The sequence below is a fragment of the Panthera tigris genome, chromosome C2 (genome assembly GCF_018350195.1).
Source record: "Panthera tigris isolate Pti1 chromosome C2, P.tigris_Pti1_mat1.1, whole genome shotgun sequence".
NCBI classification, from domain to species: Eukaryota; Metazoa; Chordata; class Mammalia; order Carnivora; family Felidae; genus Panthera; species Panthera tigris.
The window spans coordinates 81,732,762-81,753,237 of record NC_056668.1 but is presented as its reverse complement, the minus strand read 5'-3'; the positions used below and the strand labels follow the sequence as shown (position 1 = coordinate 81,753,237).

At 36.9% G+C, this 20,476-nt stretch overlaps 1 protein-coding gene across 8 annotated transcripts in view; it reads left to right on the top strand.

The window, feature by feature from the left end:
* VPS8 (VPS8 subunit of CORVET complex) overlaps positions 1-20,476 on the top strand; it is a 250,022-nt gene that overhangs the window by 35,589 nt on the left and 193,957 nt on the right. For 6 of the 8 annotated variants that reach the window (XM_007083608.2, XM_042956666.1, XM_042956660.1 and 3 more), the window contains 8 exons: positions 951-1,075; positions 1,646-1,732; positions 4,251-4,318; positions 5,568-5,721; positions 5,819-5,878; positions 7,156-7,263; positions 10,892-10,972; positions 14,414-14,584. In XM_007083608.2, the coding sequence (XP_007083670.1) occupies positions 951-1,075; positions 1,646-1,732; positions 4,251-4,318; positions 5,568-5,721; positions 5,819-5,878; positions 7,156-7,263; positions 10,892-10,972; positions 14,414-14,584 (854 nt within the window). Of the gene's footprint in view, positions 1-950; positions 1,076-1,645; positions 1,733-4,250; positions 4,401-5,567; positions 5,722-5,818; positions 5,879-7,155; positions 7,264-10,891; positions 10,973-14,413; positions 14,585-20,476 lie in introns of those variants that run through there. The other 2 variants (XM_042956665.1, XM_042956664.1) reach the window with 2 other exon arrangements.

Genomic DNA, 20,476 nt, shown 5'->3' with positions numbered 1-20,476 from the left:
TTTCAAGTAGGTACAATAATGAACTCTATACAAAATAAGCATTGCCTATGAGAACATTAGAGGAATTTCTTTTAATTATTAAATAATAAATTTAAGTACCTCCTGGAGAAAATCAGAGGTGATTGAGGCAAGATCTTTGCCCTTAAGTAACTTAATCTAGTAGAGATTTGAATTATTTGCTTTTAGCATATCAAATGTTGGTGCTTGAAAAATAAGTAGTTTAAATGTTTACCCTGTAATTTTCTTTGCATTGTTAATTTCCCTAGGAAACCTTTTCTTCATGGATAATATAAATGTAAATTTCAGCCAAATTCCAAATTAATAAATTTTGATATTTGAAATTTTAGAGCTACTTTAAAAGATGGTATTCTCTATAACCTCGCATCCTGAAAACAGCAGGAAATACAATTGTAGAATGAGACAGATGAAAGAGTTGGTTTGTTCAAAGACCTACAGATACTTATGGATTTTTTCACTTATTGTTAGCATGTTCTACATTATGCTTATTTGTAGATAACTGGTTTTTTCTTCTTTTTAAAATTGTTTTAACGTTTATTTATTATTGAGAGACAAATAGGCACAGAGCATGAACAGGGGAGGGGCCAAGAGATGGGCCAAGAAGAGACACAGAATCTGAAGCAGGCTCCAGGCTCTGAGCTGTCAGCACAGAGCCCAACATGGTGCTCGAACTCACAAACTGCGAGATCATGACCTGAGCCGAAGTCGGATGCTTAACCAACTGAGCCATCCAGGCTCCCCTTTTCTTCATTCTTAGTGTCTAACTCAATGCCCAGCATCTAGTAGACACTCAGTAAATACATTAAAATGAATGTAGCTTCATCATACGGTTCTTGTGATTGTTGCTACCTCCCAAGTCTTTAAAAACAAGCTAATACTATACTTTTTTCACTCTTCATTTCTTTCACCTGATTTTATATGTTGTTTTTTAGATCAGAATCAAGCTTTGCGACTCTGTCTGGGGAACACTAGTGTTGGAGGTCAGTATGGAGCCATCTCTGCCCTCAGTATCAACAACGACTGCTCAAGACTTCTCTGTGGCTTTGCTAAGGGACAGGTAAACGTGAACTTTATTTTATCCATATTTACAAGTAAATAGCTTTTATAAACCAACCTGACTGTGACACCAAAATTTACTCCCTTAGAGTAGTGTAGATAGTTGTTGCTGCTTTTTAAATATACTATATTCTGCTTTCTGTCTTCTCATCGCTGTGTTACTGGATAGCTCTTTGGGTATTGCTTTCTACTTATGAAACTAGCAGTAAGGTTTGGCCTTTCTCATCTTCTGACTTCTACATCACTAGTTAGTTTGGCAGTAAGCCTTTCCTGTAAGGTTTACCATTGCTAAAGAGATTGACTCATTAAAGAAGTTTTTTACTTATCTCAGTATAAGAGCAATATTTGAAATCTGAAGGGAAAAGTAGGTTGGGCAGGATGAAGGGAAGATGAAGACAGAACAAAGGCCCTGTGCTTTAATGGATCTGCAATCTTCAATTATGTTTCAACTTCATAGTTCTTTGCCTGCATGTTTATAGACCAGGGATGGATTATTTCAGCCAGAAGGCAGGATACTTAAGTCCAAAAAAGAGCAATAAATTGGTTTTTGAAGCATTTAGTTGTCTTGTAGATCACGATGTGGGATTTGGCCAGTGGAAAACTTCTAAGATCAATAACAGATGCTCATCCTCCAGGAACAGCAATATTGCATATTAAGGTAATATCTTTGCTTACTTTGTCTGATCATTTGAGTTATTATGCTTTTGAATGCATCTTTAAGCACATTTCTTTATAAACAGAATCCTTGAAAATGAAGTTTTTTTTTTACTAGCCCAATGGGATGTTTTCCAGATTAGAACTGAAGATGGGCTAGCCTATTGTATAGATGAGTAGCAGAAAGAGAACATTGATGTGATCCTGGACCACAGGTTGTCAGTAGACAGGCATTACCCTGCTGAAAACCATGGGGAGATTTAAAAAGGTCTTTTTACCCACCAGCGTTGCTCTGTGACACTTGGTTGAGAATTACCCGAGGTTCAAGGCACCAACTGTGAAAGAACCAAGGTTCGCGTTATGTTTAAAAATGCATCTGTTGGTTTATTTTCTTTCAGGCCTCTAAGGGAAAAGCATTAAGATTTGCATCTTGGCTTTCTCCTTACAATCTGAAAAAAATAAACCAACCTAGGTAACAGATTTCATTTATAAATACAATGTGAACTTTGGATTTTGTATGCTGTCAAGCCCATGTTCAGAAGCATAAAAGGTAAAGGACTGTAACTAGGGAAGTCTAAAATCAGATCTTCTAGATTTTAATCATGTACACATTTGGTTGCTTAGCTGAGCAGACCTCTCTTATCCATACATATGCTTTTTAAAGTCTGTAAGCATCTGGAGTTTATGTGTCTGCATCTAGGGTAGTTACATAAAAGTCTTTTGTGACAGAGCAGCATTGAAGCATTTAGTAACAATGAAAACAACCAGACCAGTAAAAGTAGAATTTCTCCTCTTTCTGAACATCATGGCAATTTTTCTTGACCTCCTTTCCTATGGTATGTGCCAACTTCTAAAATGTTATAGTTGTTTGTTTTTATGTCTTACATCCTTTAATAGATGAAGATTTTTGAAACTAGAATCTGTTTCTCATTTATTTTTGTGTTATGCATGGTAGCTGCTCAATAAATGTTTGCTTGAAGGAATAACTAATTGGTGGTGTTTGTAAAAGGATAGTCCATTTACAGCAAAAAGCAAAATCCTTGAGAGAAACAATAGGAAACAGAAGAGATAAAGGCCGACAGGAAAGAGAGGAATACAGCCGAGGTGAAAAGCATAGAAGTCAGGGGTACCTGGGTGGCTCAGTTGGTTGAGCGTCCAACTCTTGATTTCAGCTCAGGTCATGATCTCACAATTTGTAAGATTGAGTCCCACATCAGGCTCTGTGCTGACAACATGGAGCCTGCTTGGGATTCTTTCTCTCCCTCTCTTTCCCTGTCCCATTCACACACGTGGGTGCACACGTGTTCTCTCCACCCCCGTCTCTCAAAATAAACTTAAAAGCATAGAAGTAGTAGCCATTGTTTTGCTTGAGATTGGACATTGCAGTAAGAAGTAGCAAGTGATGTATATGGTTGAATACTTCCTGGGTCTTGGATTGACAACGGCCATGTGTGCTTTAGTACTCTTACTCATTGTTCTCCAAACTTAACCCTGTGTACCATCAATAACAATTTGGGATTACATCCTTTATATATATATATATTTTTTTTTTTTTAAGAAATATTATGAATGTACTACTGTACTAATATTTAAGTACATTACAAAACACATACATATAAGTAGAAGACTAATAAAACTGCAAGTTCAACTGCTTTTCCTACATTCCAGGTATATACCTCCCACTCTGGCAGTTGCTCAGCTAGGAGAGTTGAGAGCACAGGTGTGGGTCTTCTTTGTTATGGTTGTGTGTGGGGTTGAGGAAAAATAATTTTACAGTAGCCTCCGGTACCTCAACTGTCCCTGACTAAGAGGATGAAGACATGCGCTTTGGGATGGCTTACCAACCTATGGGGTTAGGGAGACTAGTCACTATAAATGACTCAGGTTACTCACTTTTGTATCATACAGCATTCATATTTACCATACCTCATAAGCCCTTAAGTCTGTCATTGTGAACATTATTCGTTATTTTGGGTTTTCCAGAGTAGGTAATAATAACTGAGGTATACCCTGTCAAAGATCAGGTGGAAGCACATTTTTGGTAGAGTTACATAAAAAGTTCAACTATTTTAAATGGGTTAATTCTTCAGTTATATAGAAGACATATTTAAATTTATTTCCCAAAGATAGCAAATATCTTTCAGTGTGTCTTTGTTCTTGGAAACTAGACAACTGCAAATGTATCCAGTGTATCCTATTCAGTTTAATAGCATGTTAGAAAAAGTTAACATTAAGAAACCAAGTGGAAAACTTTAGGGCTTATATGAGTCATAGTTTTTATTTTTCTTTTATCCTGATCGAAGGTGGTTTTACTTTTTTAAAGCCTCAGTTTTTTGAAGATAGTGAGTCATTTTTATTCTGAATATTTAGGATGATGAGCTAAATCAAGTTTAGGTGATTTCAAATGCTATTGAATATGTTTGTTTTTAGATTTTTAAAATGTGAAAATTTTTTCCCTTACCTTTTTGATACTTGACTGGTTGTTGAAAAATCTGTAAGAAATTAATTTCTTCTCTGTTTAGTTTACAGATGATCCAACTCTTGCAATTTGCAATGACAGCGGAGGCTCTGTTTTTGAATTGACATTTAAGTAAGAGACTAATGGACATTTGTTGAGAAATGAAATCAAGAGACTAACTCTGGTTTAATGACTTGAAGTTAAACATGAAGAGGTCTGGAAAACCCATGTGATTGAAAATAGGTTATGTCTGTATATTATCGTGACCTGGGAGGCATATAGAACATTTGGAGCTCCAGGCCTGGTGTCCCAAAATTCTATCTCAGTAGGTCTGAGTTGGGATGCTGAACTCTTCCCCAAGGAATTCATATGAGCTGTTAGGCTTAGGAACCATAATTCTGGAGTATGTCACTAATTTTGGTTTAGGCTTCAGGTCTAGGTGATTATAACCCTAACAGACAGGTGTAGAAAGGTTTTTATTACCTTCCAATTGCCCTATTTCTCTTTAAGAGTACAGACTGTTTGGATACATGGGAGAATAATTATAAGGCAGAGTTTTAAAAAATAAGTATAACATAAAATTCAATGTGTACTGTGTTTCCATAAGTTTTCAGAGTAAGGATTATGTTTCTTATATTTCTTATACTTTCTAACACTGCTAAGCACAAGGTAATTGCTTACAAAGTACTGTTAATTCTGCTAATATTTGTTGAGCATCTCCTATGGGTGGACATTGTTCTAGGCACCAGACTTGCAGCTGTGAACCAGACAAGGTTGCTCCTCTGATAGAACTTACTTTCTAGTTGGGGCTGGGGTAGGGATACAGACAATAAATGAACACATAAATGAGGTAAGTTCAGATAGTTATGAGTGCTGTGAAGAGAATAAGACCAGTCAGCTTGCTGGAGTGCACCTGAAGATAATTCAGGAAGGTGACACTTGAGTAAAGACCTGAATGATAATCTGGTCAACAAATGCAAAGAAGTGTTCTAGGCAGAGGGATGTTTGAGCACAAAGGCTTGAAGCAAGCACAAATTTGGCTTGCTAGAACAATGGGAAGAAGGCAGTTGTGGCTGGAGCGTGACTTTGGCAGTAGTGGGAGAGCAGTGAAGTTAGGAGCCAGATCATATAGGAACTTTTAAAAAATTGTAAAGAGTTTGGATTTTATTTTATGTACAGTGGCCAGGCATTGGGCTGTTTTTAGGAGAAGAGTGATAAATCTGACTTCTACATTACAGAGATTGTGTTGCTGTCTTACGGAGTTAGATTGTTGGAGGCAAGAATAGGAGTTAGGAGGCTACTGTAATAGTCCATGCTTGAGATGGTAGTGTCTTGAATCTCATTACTAAATCAATTCTGAATGTTTTGGTTACATTTGCAGGAGAGTGATGGGAGTGAGAACGTGTGAATCTAGGTGTCTGTTCAGTGGTTCCAAGGGTGAAGTTTGCTGTATTGAGCCTCTTCATTCTAAGCCCGAGTTGAAAGATCATCCCATCACACAGTTTTCCTTATTGGCCATGGCATCGTTAACAAAGGTCAGTGTATTTAGAAGGTGAAACTCATAACTTTTAGAGGCTTTGAATACCCAAAATAGAAAATTATAAACATTAAAAATACATTTTTCTTCTAAAGATACTGGTTATTGGATTGAAACCATCCTTGAAAGTGTGGATGACTTTTCCCTATGGACGGGTGAGTAAACCTCTCCATCTTATTAGCAAAAAGACCAATCCAGGAGGGGGAAAATGACTTGTATGTGGTGAATTCTGTGAGATTGTTAGAAAATGAGGTAGAATGGAAGTCACTGCTCCAAAGATCATTTGTCTGGACTTAACCTTCATGTGACCAAAGCAGCATAAACTGGTGACTAGAGCGGTGTTCTGGGATCATGAGACTTTTAATTTTCTACCTTTATTGTTTTAAGTTGTTCTCTCATAAACAGCTGCTGCTTTGCTACTGAACTACAGATAGAGAACACCCCATCATAAGATCTAGCATAAATTGCTACTACTTGTGCTTTCTTTGGCTTCTGCCTAGTATTTTACTTTGGGGGATGATACTTCCCAGAATCGATTATGCATACCCCAGTTTCCTTTTCTTTTCCTGCTTGGTTGTTTTCAGAGATTTGTGATCTTCCAGTGTATATGTGAGGAGAGGTATTGATAGGATGAGATGGAGAACGATGGTACAGAGCCAAGACTAATTGCAAACGCAGTGCCGATACTGAGGGAGATCACTCTTCTGTTTGTTTGTTGGTACTCTTGTGTATCTCTGGGTCCCTGGGGAAGCAGATCTGCTCTTTCAGATGGTGCAGCTAGCTTAGATTGTCGTTAACATTTCTTAAACCTAAGAAACCTAAGCTTCCCTGGCTAAGTGAGGTTTATCATGGTGGTATGTGTTTGCATCTTCCTATATGTCTTTTATCGTTTTTACCAATGTTAACATTTTCAAAAAAAAGAAACAGAATTTTACATTGAACACCTGTATACCTACTATCTAAATTCTGTTATTAATAGCTTACTTTATTATATATTTAGCCATCTCTCTGTCCACCCACCACTTATTTTAAATGTATTTCCAACTAAATTGCAGAAGTAAACACTCTTTTGCCTAAATATGCAACATGCATTATTATGTTTAGCTAGAGTTGGATATTTGTTTCTCCTTTGGTGTAGAATTTACTTGCAATGAAATGCATACATCTTGAATATACATTTGCTGAACCTTAACAAATGTATATACTTTTGTAGCCCAAACCTCTGTCAAGATTAGCATCAACCCAGAAAGTACCCTCATGACACCTCCCAGTCAGTTCCTGCTTCACTGGAATTGTAATGAGAAATTGGGAGATGTTTTATCAAGGAACAGTAGTCAGATGCTGTTTTTAATTAATTTTCTCTTTTTCTTGCTGTCTGTTAACTGTGATGGTTTGTTGTTTTTTTGTTTTTTTTGGCCTTCTCTTCACTTAGATGGATCCTTCCAGTGTTCCGTTGCTGGCCTGGCACTTTGTGGCAGTGCATAATTACGTGAATCCCATGCTTGCCTTCTGCAGAGGAGATGTTGTTCATTTTCTGTTGGTAAATCCTGATATGATACTAGATTTGTTAAAAAGTCTTTTATCATAATATTTTTTCCTGATTTACCAGTGATTTAATATTGATTGTGTCAAAGAAATATGCTATTACAATTCTTTGGAGAGAGAGTGATCATTTATTTTAATTTAGGGCTTTAGTGACTAACACGGAAAACAACTGATCACCTCAGCTCCGTGCCCCTTCATGGTCTATTCCTCAGTTCCAACTCCTTTGACCAACAAATAATGGTTTATGTGTATGTATAAATATATGAATGTTCATGTGTCTATTAAAGGCTTACCTATCTACATATGCTGTATTTATTAGACAACAGGTATCGTTGGTCACGTTCTGTGCTCTCTACACTGATGGACATAGACACAGTTGAAGGAAGTCTCAAACATTTCTTCTTTCACATAACTTCAAGTATTGTTGGAGAGACAAAACCAGTATGCTCATTACTACTAGGGAGACCACTATGTTTAAGGATTCAGCTATGTGATGAGAACTAAAAGTTGATGTAAGTTCAGAGTATGGAGAGATTTGTATGGACTGGGTAGGCCCTGTAAGACTCTATGAAGGATATATGGCCAATATCACAGGAGGGGTGGATATGCATATTGGGAGAAATAAGATGATCTGAAGTTACAGAGGTAAGAATGTCTACATAATCTCTTCTTGGGTTTCCTAGCTCAGTGAAGCAAGGACACAACTGTTCACCTAGTTTCTCCAGCTAGAAACCCAGGGGTTGCCTTTCACTTCCCTTTCTCCTTTCATTTCTGCTTCTTCAGTGCTTCCTTTTGACTCTGTCTCCAACATCTCCTGAATTTATTCCCCCCCCCCTTTTTTTTTTTTTTTTTTTTACTCCCCCATGGCTGCTTCCCTAGCCTAAACCACTGACATTTCTTTTAGCTGTGGCTCTGGCAGAGCTTTCTAACCAGGTGCTAGCCTTGGTGTCTTTGCATATGCTCTCACCTCTGCCAGGGAAGCTCTGTGCTCTCTTCCGCTTTATCCTACCTAAATAATGATTAACATTGTCTTCCATGACTTCCTGAACTGTTCCCTGCTACATACACCCATAAGACCTTCTGTGTTCTCCTTTGGTAATATTCAGCACTTTTAAAATTACATGTCTAATATTTTTCTTCATCATTAGAGTGAAAGCTCCATAAGTCTAAGGATTCCAGCAATGAGGACAGTGCCTATATGTAGTCGATGCTTAATAAATGTTTAATGAGAGTGAGAAACCTGTGGAAAATAAAGTTGAATATATGGTGTAGATTTTTATTCGGTGTGGCAAACAAAAGCCTGTGTACCAAATCTGGCCAACTGCTTGTTTTTTAAATAAAGTTTTATTGGAACACAGTCATGCCCATTTGATTATGTATTATTTGTGGCAGCTTTCATACTACAGTGGCAGGAATGAGCAGTTGTTACAGGACTGTATAGTCCACAGAACCTAGAATATTTATTACGTGGCCTTTTACAGAAAAAGTTTGGTGACCCCCTGATCTAGTTTACATAATTGGCCTAGATTGGTAATGAGGAGTTGTCACAGGTTCTTAGGTAATTAAAGAGATAAAGATGTGATTAAAGTGGTATTTTAGGAAGATCAATGTAGAAGTAGGAGAAAGAATAGATTATAGGTGGTAGCAGGGAAATGGAGCGTTTTGTTCTTGTGTCAAAGCAGGTGTGAGGTTTTTAGACAAGGATGCTTGGTTGCAGTGAGAGTTAGGGATGACATTTTAAAGGAAAGATGAAGCTTCTTATCTTACTGCATCTGGAAACTGAAGGACATGAATGAAACATTGTGATTCTGACTTTGCATTTTAGAAGCATGAACTATTTGAAAGGTTAGGGTTACAGAGGATTTGAATGTATTGAGATAGAAGTGAAGGTGTGATTCTTAAGTGTTTTCTCAGGGAATGTCCTCCAGGCAGATGGCAATCCAGGTCTGCAGTGCAAGTGAGAATTTCAGAATAGAGATGTAGTTGAAGTTGTGAAGATCAAAAGCCAGAGCATACATAACCTTGGTGGGCACTCACAAGGGAAAGGAAAAAAAAACAAAAGTCAAAGAATAAAGGCACCAATAAAGGCACCCAGAGGTAGAAGGGGAACGTAAGATGGTATGGTGTCACACAGGAGACAGGAAAGGTTTCTGGACCATGTCAGTTTCAGGGTAATAGCATTATTAAAGAAAGATCAAGGGGGAAGACTGAAGATAAGACCACTGGATATGCAAATGTTCTTGATTAGAAACTTTTCAGAGGACTGAATATCAATGGGATGAATATCAATATCAATATCACTGTGGAAGCCACAGTGTGGAGCCTTGTTAAAGAAATGGGTGTGTAGGAGAACAAATTCACATAATCATTGCATTTAGCCAAAAGAGGAAAGACAATGATTAAATGTCTGTAAGAAACAAATCAAGGAAAGGCTTTTTGCTTTTGTTTTTTAATTTGAAGATAGAAAAGTCAGAAACATGTTGGATAGCAAAAGGAAAAGGGACCTTTAAAGGGAGTGTGAATGAATATGCCAGCAAGGGAGGGGTAATATTAAACAGTGATGGAGGGAGTGGGATTTAGAGTGTATAGAAATGAAGGGATTTTCTTTAGCAAGGGCTCCAGTGAATCTTAGGAGAATAGGTAACGTTGGCATTATTTTTTGTTTGTTTGTTTGTGAAACACTTTCAGCATATGCCAAATAGGGAACAATTTGGTGCTTATTTTCATTTTTCAAAGGAGGAAACTGAGAAAGAGTAAGTGATTGGCCCTTGGTCACACAGCTATAATAGTGGAGCTGAAACACATTCTCCTTCTGCTAGAGTATCATTTCTTACAGGGGAAGTGACTTAGTGAACCAAAGATGAGAGAACATGAAGGGCCTGCATTAAGAGGTCTCAGTTGTTAAGGTGTCTGGAGAGGTCAACACTGTAAGTGATTGGAGCAAAGAGACATTGGGGCTTAAAGGGAAAGGAAGACATCTACAACACTACTATGGGAGAGTGTAAGAGAACCCAGGTTGGATGGGATGTCATGCATTTCAGGAGGGTTGGATTACTACTGTGTCTCTTTTTCAGTGCTCTGTCACCTTGGAGTAGAAGTAGAGAAAGCAAATTATAAGGATGATTAACGATTAGAGACTGTATGTACACACACGTAAATAAAATATTGACACTTGAGCTTCTCTTGGGAAATTTTGGGTCTATTTCAGCTGTAATAGCATACTTCAGAAAAGTCTAGTTTTGTCACAGCCTCCTCCTTGTTTGTTTTTTTTTTTTTTAATGACCTGTTTGACTATCACACCATGTTGTCAATCCCATTTTATGCTTAACTCTAGCTAAGTACAGTCACTGATGGGATGAAGTTAGTTTGTTCTGAATTATAGTAGAGTGAAAATACATGAAGTACTGACAACTAGACCACTGTCACATATGCCTTGGATTTCACTACAGATCATGGTGTGAATGTTTTTTTTCATTTGCGTAATAGTTTCTGTAGTTGCCAGTACTTCTGGGCTTATCCATAATGTGAATGGAAATCATTTTCTAGGTGGAGTATAATTAAGTACCTAAAAACGAGTCCCTCAAAAAGCAGCTGGTGTTTAGGTGTTTTTATTTCATCATCAGGTGAAGAGAGATGAGTCTGGAGCAATACATGTTACTAAGCAAAAGCATCTTCACCTCTACTATGACCTCATCAACTTCACTGTGAGTATTATTCACATTGATGTGCCCCATTCATTTCATGTCATTGTTTTGAGTCCATGGTGTATTTGAGCTACCAGGATTTCTGTCATGAACCATGACCTTTAGGATTATGTAAAATATGGACAGAAGTGAAGTTCTGTTTATACTGAATGGAGTCTGAGTTTGGTGTGATGCCATCATATTTTTAATTGCCTTTCAGCCTTATGTCCTGTTGAACACCGACAGGATTAGGAAAAGTTTTCTCTGATGTCCTGATTAGTTCAAAGGGGTGTTCAGAAGAATTTGGGTGGATTTCTTAAAGATCATTGCCTGGCTTTCTTGGTAAACACACTTTTGTACTTTTGGGCTTGTCCTAATTGGTTCAGGAGTTTATGTAATTCTTTTTTCGTGGCTAAAAGCTTAGCAGAATTTTCTCTATACGATACCTCTCAGTCCTTCCTGAGCAACTTGTTGGTTTAAAAAAAGAGAGTATGTCTTTTTTGTATCAAATTTTATCTTTTCTTTTTCAAATGGTGTGTCCATTTTGTAAGTAGTGTAATTATAATATTTCTAGGTTTCTATCATTAATCCTTTTGGCATATCAATATCCAGTGAAATATTCTATATATGCATGAATATAGGCAACCTTAGATAAGAGACAGTGCCTCATTTTTCTAATAAAATGGCTAAAAAGAGTTACTCCCCTAACTCGATGATATGTAACTTTTTAGGATATAGATGAAATGATCTTTTCTTTATAATATACAGTTTATTAATTTAGTTGCACATTGGCTTTTCATCTCACATATAGACTATAAATTTAGAAATAATACTTTTTTCCGTACTCATTTCATAAAGTAATTTTGTTCAAGTTCTTCTCATGAATGTAAGACATCAGTGTCTTTGTCATCACCAGAGCCCCTGTTGAATTATCTAACAGTTTCCTAGAATTCTTCATCATTACTTCTGTTTAAGATATTTGAGATATGGCACTTCTAAAATCTGCGTGTAATTCTGTCCCTGGAAAATTTTCCCTCGACCACAAGTAGCCATTCTCTGAATAGGAAGGCAGTAGGTGTTTTCATTTGTCCTGTGGCTTACCCATGATGCGACACTAACTGCATTGCTTTACAAGTTACCATTAAAAGGCTTGTTTACAACAATGTCAGCAGTTGCAGTCGTGAGGGTCTAATCTTCGAAATAATTGCTAAGCCTGCTGACACTCTTTGTCATTCTCTCTGTTTTAACCAGGTGACCTGTGAAAGCATCTAATATGATGTGATTAAAATGACACTTTATTTCTATGGTCTTCTTTCCAAAAACCTATATAGCTCGAGTCTACTCATGAGAAAAGCACTAGACAAATCCTGAATGAATTACATTCTAAAGAATACCTGACCAGTGCTCTTTAAAACTGTTAAAGTTGGGGCACCTGGGTGGCTCGGTTGAGCATCCAACTCTTGATTTTGGCTCAGATTATGATCCCAGGGTTGTGGGATCGAGCCCCACATCCGCTCCACAGAGTGTGGAGCCTGCTTGAGATTGTTTCTCTCTCTCCCTCTGCTCCTCTCCCCTGTTTGTGTGCTCTCTCTCTCTCTAAAACAAAACAAAACAAAACTGTTAAAGTTATTGAAAACAAGGGAAGTATAAAAAAAAAAAACTGTCATAGCCAAGAGGAGCCTAAGAAGACGTGACAACTAAATGTAATGCAGTTCCCTGAATGAGAGCCTGAGACAGAAAAGGGATGTTAGATAAAAATGAAGCGACTCTGAATGAAGTATGGATCTCAGTTAAAACTATGTATCAATATTGATTTTGGCAACTGTACTGATACAAGAAATTAATAGTTGGGGAAACTGTGTGCGGGACCGTAAGAGAAATCTCTGCACTGTCCTCAATTTTTCTGTAAATCTAAAACTGTAGTAAAAATAAAAAGTTTATTTTAAAAAACAGAATTGTGAACATGGCTAAAACTTAGCCAAATCTGTTAATTATTACTGTGATTTGTTTTCATATTTGATGCTGCAAAGAGTTCCAAACCTGTCTGTAAAAATTCAAATAAGATATTTTACAGATAAGTGGTAATCTGGATTCAGGTATTCTTTTTTTCCTGTATTCTGTGAAGATACCTAAGTAATTTTTGACTTGAATTACCTAGATGATGATCTTGCTTGTATTTGTGAAAGGAGCCTATCTTTATAAAAATCCAAACAAAGAAGATAGCAACACTGGTTCTGACTGATAAGTGGAATGGTAAATAAAGAACAGATGTATACCCTCCTTAAAAAAAATAGGATGATAAATATTTTTCAAAACTGATGATCTCTCTGTAAAATGTATGACCGTTAGATTTTTCTCCCTGTAAAAAAAAAAAATAAAAACTAGCACTAAGGTTGTATAAGGCTAATAATGTGTCTTTCCTAAATGATACTTTGTTTTTTAAAATAATGAAGAGAGCACCTTGTAAGTGCTCTTTGTAAAGTCTTGAGTATCAAACTCCCTGTTCTGTGAGAGAGAATTTTTGGGGGGAAAACCAAAACAGAGAAACACCCTTCCCTTACAGTAGCCACTATACGGTGACAGAATGCATTTTCAGCATGTTAAAATGTATCCACTTTAACTTGGTTTTTTTTATATGGCATTATGCAGATAATCTCTGATGACATGGAATAGGTCATATAAATAAAACAACATGAATGCCAGAGAGAGTGTAGGAGAAGCACTCTATTCTGGCTTATTTAGAATTCTAGTTGAGCAGCTTTTAAAACTCCATTTATTTCCTGGGGAAGAATTGAAATTTAAAAAAAAAAATCATTTTGAAAATAAGAAATCTTATATAAAACCCAAGAAATTTATCAAAATGGCATCCTTCAGAAGATTTTTAATATTATTATTAAGTTATTCTAAAATTATAATAGTACTTATTAAAGAAAATTTGGAACATAGAGAAATAGAAAAGCAAAGGACTCTCCCATAATTGGTAGGGAGGTTTTAAAGGAAATACATGTTTTAAACAGCTTCTGTTTTAAAACATATATAAACGCTAACAATCATTTGACCACCCAGGTTTAGGAGGTTTGTTTGCCCTTTTTAAAAATTAATATCAGAAACACAAGAAATGCATATTTTGTCATTTTCCTTAAGTCGTTTGTGCCAGTGTACCTTATAATTGTACTGAAACTAACATATCCTGTAATATATCTGTTAAAGCTCTTAGTTACCTTTTTAAAATACTAGGAGTCATTTTAACACTGTCAGACTCCATACTGTGTTGTGCACTGTCACCCACCACAGTGTAGCCACTACTGTCACCAGAGTAGTTCTTGCTGTGATTGTTTGTTATCAAGTTACTGAATGGATAAAATCCTCAACGTAATTTAACCTGAGTGGCCAGGCTTCCTTTTTGTCTTGAATGATGTGGGATGGGCCTCACGTTTGTTTTGTGGTGTGCTTGATTTGCAGTGGATAAACTCACGTACAGTTGTGCTCTTGGACAGCGTGGAGAAGTTGCATGTGATCGACCGGCAGACTCAAGAGGAATTGGAAACAGTGGAGATCTCAGAAGTTCAGTTGGTCTATAACAGCAGCCATTTCAAATCCCTAGCCACCGGAGGAAATGTTAGCCAGGCACTGGTAAGGGCAATCCATTATCTTAGTACTGCTTTGATAAACTTGGTATTTTGTTGTTTGTTTTAGAAATAGGAACTGAGGAGTTAGTTAGGTGTTTCTTTAAAAGCTACTAGATTGAAGTGGATATGGGTGTGTTTATGAGTCTTCAGGGATGTGAACTAAAACAGTAATTCCTGTTGTCTTCTATTAAAAAAATGTGACTAATATAATACCAAAGAATTTTAACTTTTATACTAAAATAATAAAATGAAATTGAAAATTTATGAGAAAGAAATTATAAAAGCAGAATATTTTAGGAAGTTTAATATGGTGGCAATAAGCCTGATAGATTTAAGGGCTGAATGACTGGAGACAAATAGCCTGTGAGGCTTTGGAAATATTTGGGTGATTGGTAAAGGCTTTAGCAGATGTGGTGGCTGTGGGAACTAAAAGGTAAAGATGGCTCTGAGAGGAGGAAAGAAGGTTCTTTAGAAACAGGTATATGAAATGTAGGAGTCGAGAGAGAAGGAAGACACAGAAGTATGATCTTAGTGTTAATTTTACTGTATTTTAAGCAACCACAATGATAGCCTTTTGCTAAAGGCAGTTTTACACATGCACTTTACAGTTAAATTTCTTTGAATTGTGATCTCTTGTTTCCAAAAGCAATAATTTCTAAGCAGGAAATTTAGAGGCTTTCCTGGTTAATTTCTTGGAAGAAAAAAGTAATGATGTTTATATTTAATGAGCATCTACTGTGTGATATGCAGCCATTGGTCACATCTCGCTGAGATATTAGGACTTCAGCGTTTAAAAAATATGTGAAAGGGTCTTCCATCCTCAGAATTTAGAAACCAAGAAAATCCAGACTAAGAAATGGTAATGCAGTAGAGTTCACTAAAGACTAATTATTATCCCACACTTACGTATTTTCTTGTGTTAGAATGGTTATTAAAAATGGTGTTTGACTTTGAACTTGTACTTTTGGCCAAGATGGATTAGTGGGCACTGATTAACTCTCCCATATAGAAGAAAGAAAGAAAGAAAAAAACTTTTCAAGATACTGGCTACCAGGTAGTGAAGGCCAGCAATCTCTGACAAAATGGGAAACAAATGGCATGAGCCCTGTTATTATCCTAGCTTCTAGCCTAGAGAGAGTTTCTAGGCTGTAGCTCAGGGGTGAGGGACCCACTTGGAGTCCGAAGGACTCTATAAACTGAGACTGTGGAAGACTAAGGTGGGTTGAGTTTACAGGACAGTGTAGGACAGTGTACTGGAGAGGACAGACAGCACCATACCTGTGGTTCCCTTTGGGTGTTCAGCAGACAGTTGATCAACAGATACATATGAGGGAACTCCAAGAACTATGTGATAGGTTTGGAAGGAACTGTATCCAGTGCTTGCACTGGCTTGTTTATACCAGCCAGAATGGAAAGCTTCATGATTTATAGGGCATTGGGTAGAATACTCAGGTTATATCTTGGTTCGGTAGTGGGTAATAATTAGGACCAGAATAAACACTGCTCTGGTCCCTACTACAGATCTTAAAAGCAAGACCAGAAAGAATCAAACTGTTTCCACGTAACTTAACTACCTCACAAAACAAAGCACAAGAATATTTTTTTTGTAATGTTTTATTTATTTATTTTGAGAGGGAGAGTGAGTGTGAGCATGGAGGGGGCAGAGAGAATCCCAAGTAGGCTCTGCTTGGTTGGCGCAGAGACTGACACTGGGCTCCATCTCACAAGCCAAAAGATCGTGATCTGAGCCAAAATCAAGAGTAGGACACTCAACCAACTGAGACACCCAGGTGCCCCCCAAAAGCACAGGAATATCAATAGGAAAACAGAAATGTCCAGAACCCAACAAGATAAAATTCACAGTGTCTGCCATTCAGTCAGAGATTACTAGGCATGTAAAGAAGAAGAGAAACACAATTTAGAGTGAGGAGACAAATCAATCAAAACTGACTTAGACCAGAAACAGATGTTAGAATTAGCAGACAAGGACATAACAGTTATTATAACTATAGCCCATATATCCAAAAAGTTAAGTAGTGACATGAAGGATATTTAGAAAAGTACAAATCTAACTTCTAGAGATAAAAATTACAGTGCTTGAAATGAAAAATGCCCTGGATGAGATTAATGTTAGAGAGTAGACCTTATAGGAACATTAGTGAACATGAAGATAGAGCAATAGAATTTATCCAAAATGAAACACAGAAAAAATAATTAAAAAAAATATTTGTGACCTGTGAGACACATTGAGTAGGCTAACATATGAGCAGTTGGAATCTCTGAAGAAAAGGAGAAGAGGGGCACCTGATTAGCTCAGTCGGTTAAGCATCATATTTCAGCTCAGGTCATGATCTTGTGGTTTGTGGGTTTGAGCCCCATGTTGGGCTCTGTGCTGACAGCTCAGAGCCTGGAGCCTGCTTCAGATTCTGTGTCTCCTTCTGTCTCTGTTCCTCCCCCACTTGTACTCTGTCTCTCTCTGTCTCTCAAAAATAAATAAAAATGTTTAAAAAAAAAAAAAAAGAGGAAGAAAATGGAAGAAGGAATGATCAAAAACTTTCCAAAACTATAAACACAAATTTTCAAGAAGCTCAGCGAACCCTGGACTTCAAGCTGTATTACAAAGCTGTAATCATCAAGACAGTATGGTACTGGCACAAGAACAGACACTCAGATCAATGGAACAGAATAGAGAACCCAGAAATGGACCCACAAACGTATGGTCAACTAATCTTTGACAAAGCAGGAAAGAATATCCAATAGAATAAAGACAGTGTCTCTTCAGCAAGTGGTGCTGGGAAAACTGGATAGCGACATGCAGAAGAATGAACCTGGGCCACTTTCTTACACCACATACAAAAATAAACTCAAAATGGATGAAAGACCTCAATGTAAGACAGGAAGCCATCAAAATCCTAGAGGAGAAAGCAGGCAAAAACCTCTTTGACCTTGGCTGCAGCAACTTCTGACTCAACACCTCTCCGGAGGCAAGGGAAACAAAAGCAAAAATGAACTATTGGGACCTCATCAAAATAAAAAGCTTCTGCACAGTGAAGGAAACAATCAGCAAAACTAAAAGGCAACTGACGGAATGGGAGAAGATATTTGCAAACAGCATATCAGATAAAGGGTTAGTATCCAAAATCTATAAAGAACTTATCAAACTCAACACCCAAAAAACAAATAATCCAGTGAAGAAATGGGCAAAAGACATCAATAGACATACAGATGGCCAACTGACACATGAAAAAATGCTCAACATCACTCATCATCAGGGAAATACAAATCAAAACCACAATGAGATACCACCTTACACCTGTCAGAATGGCTAACGTTAACAACTCAGGCAATGACAGATGTTGGTGAGGATGTGGAGAAAGGATCTCTTTTGCATTGTTGGTGGGAATGCAAACTGGTGCAGCCATTCTGGAAAGCACTGTGGAGGTTCCTCAAAAAATTGAAACTAGAACAACCCTACGACCCAGCAATTGCACTACTAGGCATTTATCCACGGGATACAGGTGTGCTGTTTCGAAGGGACACATGCACCCCCCCCCCATGTTTATAGCAACATTGTCAACAATAGCCAAAGTATGGAAAGAGCCCAAATGTACATCGATGGATGAATGGATAAAGAAGATGTGGTATATATATACAATGGAGTATTACTCAGCAATCAAAAAGAATGAAATCTTGCCATTTGCAACTATGTGGATGGAACTGGGGGATATTATGCTAAGCAAAATTAGTCAGAGAAAGACAAATATATGACTTCACTCATATGAGGATTTTAAGATACGAAAACAGATGAACCATAAGGAAGGGAAGCAAAAATATAAAAACTGGGAGGGGGACCAAAACATAAGAGACTCTCAAATATGGAGAACAAACAGAGGGTTGCTGGAGGGGTTGTGGGAGTGGGGGTTGGGCTAAATGGGTAAGGGGCATTAAGGAATCTACTCCTGAAATCATTGTTGCACTATATGCTAACTAACTTAGATGTAAATTAAAAAAATAAAATTAAAAAAAAAGAAGCTCAGCAAACCCAAGCACAAGTAAAATAAAACCGTATATAGATTGTTCAAAATAAGTAGTTAAAGAGAAAAATATTAAAGCAGCTAGAGAAGAAAGGCACATTAAATGCAGAAGAGCAACAGTAAGTATGAAAGCAGATTCCTCATCAGAAACAATTTGAGCGATCTCCAAAGATATATGGATGGTCAATAAGCATAGCCAACATGTTCCGCGTTGTTAATCATTAAGGAAATGCATATCAAAACGCAATGAGATATTCACTTCATACCCACTAGGCCGGCTGTAACTAAAAACATCGACAGTCATAAGTATTGGTGAAGATAAGGAAAAAATGGGACTGTTATATGCTGCTGGTGGGAAATGGTACAGCTGCTGTGGAAAACATTGTGGCAGTTCCTCAAAATGTTAAACATATTCATAAGGATTCATTTGAGCAATTCTCCTAGGTATATACCTAGGAGAAGTGAAAATATGTCCACAGAAACACTTGTTCGCAAATGTTCATGGCAGCATTATTCATAATAGCCAAAAAATGGAAACAGTCCAATGTCCACCACTTGGTAAGTGGATGAATAAAAAGTGACATAGCCATGTAATAGAATACTGTCCCACAATAAAAAGGATGAATTACTGACACGTGCTACAACATGGATGGATGAACCTTTTCAAAAACTATGTTAAGTGAAAGAAGCCATATGGAAAGATTGATTCTGTGAGATGTCCAGAAAAGCCAAGTTGACGGAGATAGATGTAGAGTAGTGGTTACTTGAGAGTGGGAGTGGGAATAAGGATTGACTGGAAATGAATAAAAGGGGTCTTTGTGGATTGATGGAAATGTTCTAAAACTGGATTTTAGTGATGGTTGGGCAACTGTAAATGTATTAAAATTATTGAATTTTACATTTAATGAGTGAATTATGTGGTATATAAATTATATCTCAGCACTGTTATTTAACAAGAGCTATTGACTGTTTAAAACAAAAATAATGTAATGTTTATGATAATGTGGAAGTAGTGTGTATGATGAAAATAGTGCATAGCAGGGAGTGGGGCATAGAAGTATATCATTATAAGGATTTACATTATACATCAAATAGTATGATATTACTTAAATGTAGATAGAGATGAGTTAAAGTTACATGTTGTAAACACTAGAGGAATCGCTGAAAAAAAGATGTGTAACTAAATAAGTTAATAGTAGTGACAAAATGGAATGTTAAAAAAAATTCAGTGAAGCCTAAAAAATAGGAACAGACAATGCAAGTAGAAAAAACAGTTAATATGATCATCAATCTAAAGCCAACCATATCAATTACAGCAAGTGGAAATAGTCTAAAGATTTCAATTAAAAGGTAGATTGTCAGACTGGATAAAGAAATTTAAGAACCAAATCTGTGCTGTGGACAAAACGCATTAAGTACGAAGACCTAGATAAATTAAAAGATGATAGAAAAAGACATACCCTGCAAACTCTAATCATAATCACTAGATTTCAGAGTAGGAAATATTGTCTGAGATAAAGAGAAATTTCAAATTGGTAAAAAGGGGTTACAAGAAGATAAACCATCTTAAAGATTTAAGCACCCAATGTCAGACCTCCAATACATGTGAAACAAACACTGACAGAATGGAAAGGAGAAACTTACAAACCACAATTACACAAAACTCCTTTCGGTCATTAATAGAATTAGTAGACAGAAAATCATTAAAGGTGTGGAAGACTTAGACACTATTGATTGACCAATTGACCTAAGTGACATTTACAGAATATTCCACCAAACAAAAGCAAGTTACAAACTTTTTTCAAGAGCACGTGGAGTATGCACCAATATAGCTTATATGATAAGCCATAAAACAAACTTTC